This window comes from Dermacentor silvarum, chromosome 3 (genome assembly GCF_013339745.2).
Source record: "Dermacentor silvarum isolate Dsil-2018 chromosome 3, BIME_Dsil_1.4, whole genome shotgun sequence".
NCBI lineage: Eukaryota > Metazoa > Arthropoda > Arachnida > Ixodida > Ixodidae > Dermacentor > Dermacentor silvarum.
In genome coordinates, this window is record NC_051156.1 from 97,508,885 (window position 1) to 97,516,073 (window position 7,189).

General features: G+C 44.7%; 1 protein-coding gene across 1 annotated transcript; it reads right to left on the bottom strand.

The window, feature by feature from the left end:
• Window positions 1-460: 460 nt before the first annotated feature.
• LOC125944298 (transcription factor Adf-1-like) lies at window positions 461-6,671 on the bottom strand. Its single transcript, XM_049664658.1, has 3 exons — window positions 6,470-6,671; window positions 6,191-6,353; window positions 461-664 (listed from the first exon to the last, which is right to left on the bottom strand). Exons 1-3 carry the CDS (start codon window positions 6,669-6,671, stop codon window positions 463-465), a joined length of 567 nt encoding a protein of 188 aa, XP_049520615.1. The 3' UTR covers window positions 461-462.
• Window positions 6,672-7,189: the final 518 nt, after the last annotated feature.

Sequence of the window (7,189 nt, forward strand, 5' to 3'; positions counted from 1 at the left end):
GGGCTAGTTGGGTCTGTGCGGTGAAGGGCAACAAATTCATCTGCACTCTGTTCTCTTTCGTAGCCTGGAGGGTATTCGTACAGGAACAACGAAAAGAACAACACAAAAGGACTGAAAATGGAAAGGCACACATAGGCCCATGTGGCTGTCAATGTTTCAGTCCTTTTTCTCGTGTCCCTTTGCTGCTCCTTCACCAATACCTTCCAGGTTATGAAAAGAAATGAAGAGTGCAGATGACTTTGTTGCAGCACAAAAAGGCATGTATTAAACCTAAGAGTAATCAAATTCGGCGATGAGCGCCATTATTCTTGCCTTGCACCTAGAAGCAACTGCCCTTGGCATTCTGTCAAGGCTCATGGCTATAGACTGTGCAAATGCCTCATTCTCAGTCATCTGCTTGTCAAGTTGGGAAAGGAGTTGCTGCTCAAAGTAGTCGCAACTTTGCGACTTTTTGGGTCGTTTTCAGGGTGGCTCCCCCACCGTGCGATCTCCCTGGCAAGCAGGTTCCCAAGGATTTGCTGCTGGGGCTTCCAGGCTAACGTCGTTGCAGCTGGCGGGTGGTGGCGTTGTCGTTCCATCTACCATTGTATGAAAAAATGCCTCTGGAGTGGAGGCACTATCTTCTTCTCCTCGTAGGCCCGCCGAGGCCACGTTGCTGGTTGTTCTAAAAAAAACAGTCGATTGAATTGAGTTAATTTATTTATTTACAAATACTTCAATCCCGTTACGGGATTTTCGCAGGATGGGGATACAACATTATGACATAATTTGCAGGGCAAAGAACAAAAAAAATTACATGTACACGTACTAGAAAATAGACAATACAGATAGCCTGAAATGAAAGATATGCTTCGAGTACAAATGAATCAATGCGTCTACTGCAAGTGCAAATGTAAGAGAGCGAAAAAGAAAAATGAGGAAATTACACAATATGGGACATAAACAAATTCAGGGATGGCTGCAACACAACATCATTGGACAGCTGATTCCATTCAGTCACGACCCTGGGAAAAAATGAGTATTTAAAGCAATTATTGCGGCTAGTGAAGGGGGTAATTGTTAGTGAATGCCGTTGTCTTGTAGCATAACCTAATGAAAAGGAAATAAGCTCGGAAATATCTATGCAGTAGTGTCCCTTGATTAGCTGAAACAAAAATTTTAATCTGAGAACACGATTCCTTTGGGTCAGAGTTGGCAGATTGGCTCTGTTTAGCAAGGCTGTCATCGACGTGCGCCCGAAGCTGTTATATATATATATCGAACCGCCCGCTTTTGAATACCTTCTACTTTATCAATGTCTTTTTTAGTGAAAGGATACCAAATTATAGATTCGTAATCTAAAATCGGCAGCACAATTGCGTTAAATGCAAGAAGGCGAACCTCAGGTGTTGTCAGTCTCAAAGCCCGCCTTAGAAAGAAGAGCTTTTGATTGGCAGAATTGCACACAGTGTTGATGTGTTTGTTCCATCTAAGATCATTAGAAATCTAAATACCAAGATATTTTATGTTCTCAACCTCAGCTAGCAAGACATTACACGCCGAGTACTGGAAGTGCAGATTGCTACGCTTACGCGAAATTTTCATAAATACAGTTTTGTCAAAATTTATAGCCATTTGCCAATCACTACACCATTTCACAACTTTTTCAAAGGCTTCATTTAGTCGTAGTTGGTCACTGACACTATCTATTTCTGAATACATTACACAATCATTTGCATACTGTCTGATTTTCACGGGAATGTCATTAACGATATCATTAATAAAAACAAGAAACAAAAGTGGTCCAAGCACTGAACCCTGTGGAACGCCAGAATCAACGGGAAGCCTACGAGAAGCATGGTTTTTAAATGAAACATATTGATGTCGGTTTGAAAGATATGCAGATAACCAAGTAACAATTTTGGCATTACCCAGAGTAACATCAAGTTTGTGGAGTAGCTTTTTGTGGGAAACCTTGTCAAATGCTTTCGCAAAGTCCATGAAGATTGCATCAACCTGCTTACCTGAATTTATTGCCTTAGCGAAATCGTGTACAGTAGTTACCAATTGTGTGCATGTAGAAAAACCCTTTCTCAAGCCATGCTGATGGCATGATAATATTTTATTGTTTGAAAGGAACTCAGTAATGTGGTTATGTATTATATGCTCCAGAAGTTTGCATGATGTTGAAATCAAAGAAATAGGACGATAGTTCAATACGTGCTGCTTATTACCATTTTTGAAGATAGGTTTCACTGCTGCCGTTCTCCAGTCGATTGGAATCTCGCCTTCATTTAGCGATTTAGAAAACAGTACACTCAGATATTTAGAGACCCATGGCGCATAACGCTTTAAGAATTCATTTGGCAAACCATCAGGACCGGGTGATTTTTTTATATCAAGGTTAAGGAGCATGCTAAGTGTTCCATTCTCATCAATAGTAACGTCAGGCATAGGGGGGTATGAAGCATGAAAGTATGGCAATGAACCATTGTCATGTGTAAACACAGATCGAAAGTGTAAGTTAAATGCATCTGCTATTACTGCACTATCATCACTCAAAACACCATTTACGACGAAAGCACCATTAATTTGCTTAGTGGGAGAAATCATCCTCCAGAACTTTTCAGGGGATGTAGAAATAAATTTGGGAAGTTTCTCCCCAAAGTAGCGTTGCTTGTCTGAGGAAACTTTCATTTTTAGCTCGGAAGAGAGTTCGGAAATTTTAGTAAGCAAAGCGTCTAAGTCTCTTGCGGTACCTCTTTTTGTCTTCAGGCGCTTTAACCGTCTTTTTAATTGCAATGTGTCCCGTGAAATCCAAGAAGATTTGCCTTTTCTTTTCTTTAGCATACAAGGAACAAAGCGCTTTATGCAATCATTTACATGGTCTTTAAATTGATTCCACAGTGTATGTATGTCAGCGCTGCTGCCCTGGAACAAGTCAAAACTAAACGAAAGCATGTCCAATATGGCGACATCATCTGCGCGGGAGAAGTTGAGCACGGAAATGACATCAACAGACTTGTTCACAGAGACGCCCGACAGGGTCAACAACACAGCAGAGTGATCAGAAATCCCAGACAGTACTTCGCACTTTGCTTGCCCCGTAATAGATCCACTCAAGAAAAACAGATCAAGGATGGAGCAGCAGTTACCTTGTATTCTAGTGAAACTGTCAACTACTTGCCGCAGATCAAAAGACAATATCATATCAAACAACCCTTCCTGTAGCTTGTCATTAGAAACATTTAGTGTGAAGGTTGACCAATCTACGTTTGGCATATTGAAGTCTCCGCCCAGAATTAATCGATCACCAGGCTTCACGTGAGCAATCAGGTAACTTTGCAAATGAGCAAAGAAATCAAGAGAGGCATTTGGTGGTCGGTAAAGTGCTCCCAATACATATCTAATTGCGCCATGATAAGATTTACAGAATATCCGCTCAATGTTTGGTATATCTGGCATTCTCAAAATTTTAAAACGCTCCTTGAACAGTAAAGCAACACCCCCACCTTTACTACCTCGATCTTTCCTGTGCACATTGTACCCACGAGGAACAAATTCGTTGTCTTTTATGGAATCATTCAGCCATGTTTCCGTGAGAATAGTAATTTCAGGGTTATGGGTCACCAATAATCCCTCAAGTTCTGTGACTTTGTTAACAACACTCCGGCAGTTCACGTTAAGTATGTTAAGCTCCTGAGGCTTTCATGCAAAACGTCAATTTTGATTTTTCTTTCGTTGGACACGTGCACCTTTCCTTTCATCCCAGTCAAAGATAACACCGTCTATGCTCAGTGTATTGTGCACAAGTTTGACTTTTGAGCCATTATTTCTTTCCAAAGTAGAACTGTTCCAAAGCTTCTTTCGAATTTCTCGAACTCTACGTGAGAAGTCTTGCGATATTGAAACAGCCGTACCCTTCAATTTGAATGCAGCCTTCAAAATTGTCACTTTTTCACGATAATCGAGCAACCTAAGCATGACCGGTCGTGTATGGCTAGCACGTTTGTTTTCAATTCTATGGCATCTTTCTATATTTGCCACAGAAATACCCAATTTACTGTAGAACAAATCTTTTACTCTCTCTTCAAGATCCTGAAAAGATTCATTGCGTGGTTCGTCCAGACCGTAAATGACCAAATTGTTTCTTCGACTACGATTTTCCAGGTCATCTAGTTTTTCAACAAAGGAGGCTAGATCCGCTCTAACCGTAGATATCGTAGTCTCCATATCCTGGACCCGCTTAGTAACTGCACTTAAGTTGCTCAGTTGGCGCTCTAAACCATCAACACGATCAGTTAATGAACTGACTTGCTTGCCAATCTCTTTCTGAGACGCCTGTACATCTTGTATAGCTGTTTTCAATTAATTTTGACCGGCAAGAAGTTCCATCAATATTTCCTTCTCGGTAGGACCAGGGGTGGCCTCAACGTCGCCACAAAGCAAAAGATTTACAGGAATATTCTTAAGTCTTTCAAGAAGGCATTCAAGACACAGTGGGCAAGGCAGCAGCAGTAGAAACCTATTATCGTTACGATAGCAGGCCGTCGGCAAGTATCTACTGACCTGGAATAGGTAGAAAAAGGGGTTCCTGAGCATGTTGCCCATTTCGCTGCTGCGTTGCCCACTGGAGTAGCACGGTGCTGGCTTCACTTTTAAGTCCTCCTGCAGGGTCACGTGAGTCGACGTCATGCATGACTGATCCCATGTGTACGCTGTGATGCCTGGGCTTGGTATCTTGTTGGCGTAGCACATGTCACCAGGATCTGATAGCGGGATGTGAAGCTGTCCGATATCGTGAGTCCACGAGGCAGTTGCAGTGTGGCAGCCCAACAAAAGCTCGCACTTTGTCAGCAGAACCGCAATCAGAAATAGGTAGAAAAAGGGGTTCCTGAGCATGTTGCCCATTTCGCTGCTGCGTTGCCCACTGGAGTAGCACGTTGCTGGCTTCACTTTTAAGTCCTCCTGCAGGGTCACGTGAGTCGACGTCATGCATGACTGATCCCATGTGTACGCTGTGATGCCTGGGCTTGGTATCTTGTTGACGTAGCACATGTCACCAGGATCTGATAGCGGGATGTGAAGCTGTCCGATATCGTGAGTCCACGAGGCAGTTGCAGTGTGGCAGCCCAACAAAAGCTCGCACTTTGTCAGCAGAACCGCAATCTGGAATAGGTAGAAAAAGGGGTTCCTGAGCATGTTGCCCATTTCGCTGCTGCGTTGCCCACATTTGCGTCTTGTCTTCCTTCTCACTTCTTTTATTGTACTGCAAAAAAGTGCCAGTGTCCTTCAGTGAAGTGGAACAGTCCTACACAAAGAGACGAAGATGAACGCAAGACAAACATACAGGTGCTGAATTTCAACTGGTGTTTCAAATTCAACTGATATGCATGCATTTGGTTTGTCTTCATCTCTGTGAGTAGAGCTGTTCGAATCCACAAGATGCTGAACCAACTAGCCGAACCCTTCACATGATGACCCTTGTCTCCAAGCGAAAATATTGGTGCTGCCTCCGTGAAGCCTCGGTGAGCAAAGCCTCCATCCTACAGAAGTACCGGCTACCTCCCCACAACATCTAAAAATCCACCCACAAAATCACTCGCAACAGCTCAATGGTCTAAGCATCAACATCTGCAGAATTCACGCATCAGATGTCTGATAGTCCCACAAGTTTGTTCTATGACATTGTTGGTATAACTTTTGATTTAGGTGCTAGATAAAATAATTTTAAGTTTAATCTGATTGTACTATCGATGTGGTCTCCCCAATTAATAGCTGCACAAATGCTATGAAATTTGCAAAAAAATGCGAGCAACGCCGACAGCTTTCTCCTAATGGTAATTGTTATAAGGCGCAGCAATGCATTCAATTGCAAGGAGACAAACAAATAGGAGGCGAAGGCCTCGTGCGCTGTTATGAAGGTGCAACTGCGTCGGAATATAATAAGCAGCGCCAGATTATGCACGGCGCGCGCGAAGAGCACAGGACCCGTGAAATGTACGTTTCTCGGCAGCAAGCGCGTAAGCTTCGTGCCTCTCGGCGCGCGCACGCACGCACGCAACGCACACACACGCACACAAACACGCGCACACAACACACACGCACCCAGGCGCACGTAACACACACATGCGCACATAACACACTCACACACACGCGCTGACAACTCCACGTAGCTTGCAGATCCAACACCGGAGACATAACTACTCACTGTCTCGGACGACCACACTGCTTGTAAAATTCCATGGCAGCGGCGAACTCCCACGTTTGCCTCGGCACGTAGCCGCTGCCGCTCCTCGTCGCGAGCTCGATGACTTTGAGCTCGCGGGTGAACCGGTCCCTTAACCGCTTCCACAGCTTGTGGCATTCTTCCACTACAAACCGCAACGGAGGACACAAAAAAAGCAAACATGACGGTGCATGCCGCAATAAAACTCGCTTTGGGCGCGAAACGTGCAAAGGCGAACACAAGCAGACGTAAACAGCTCACCTGTGGCGAGACCGCTGCTCTGCATGATCTGATCCCATGCGTTTGCCTTGCGCTGCTGGTCGCGGAGATCTAGTCGTTTTGTGTCATAGACACAGGGGTGTTGTTTAATGGCTTCAAGCAGCCGCTCAACAATGTTATTGGGGTCAGACACCGCGTTTGCACCGCTCGCGCTAATCGCTCCGCTGTCATAGGCAGCGGCCATTTTCTTCGCGCGATGCATTGTGGGCTGACGGTGCCGTCGCCTTCGACGCGCGAATGGCTCAGGAGTTGTTTCGGCGCCGGGCACGTCGGGGCGCGTCGGAAGCCGCCGGTTACGTTGGCGGCGCCGGTGCGCCCGACTATAGAGGGATTTTCTTCAACGTAGGGGCGCGCGCGTGCGTTACGTCGGACTATAAACGGCCCTAAACGGATTTCTCTTCTGGACGCGAGTGAGACGAACCAGTCAGTCTTGGTTACGATGTTTTCTTTATAAGTGATGTAGAGGGTGTTATCAAGGGTTCGATGAAAATTAATTCAGTCAGGTAACATGATTATACAGTTGTGGTCACTGACAAAGTGACTATCATCATGTTAGCGACGACAAGAATTTTCGTGGCATCTTTAACCCCTACAGAACTACAGACAAGGCGTCACCAAGATTTCCAGGTTCGTTTCACTCATGCCTAGAATAGCCACCTGTAAATGCCGCCTTTTCTTAAAACACACTTGCAAAGCCAGGAG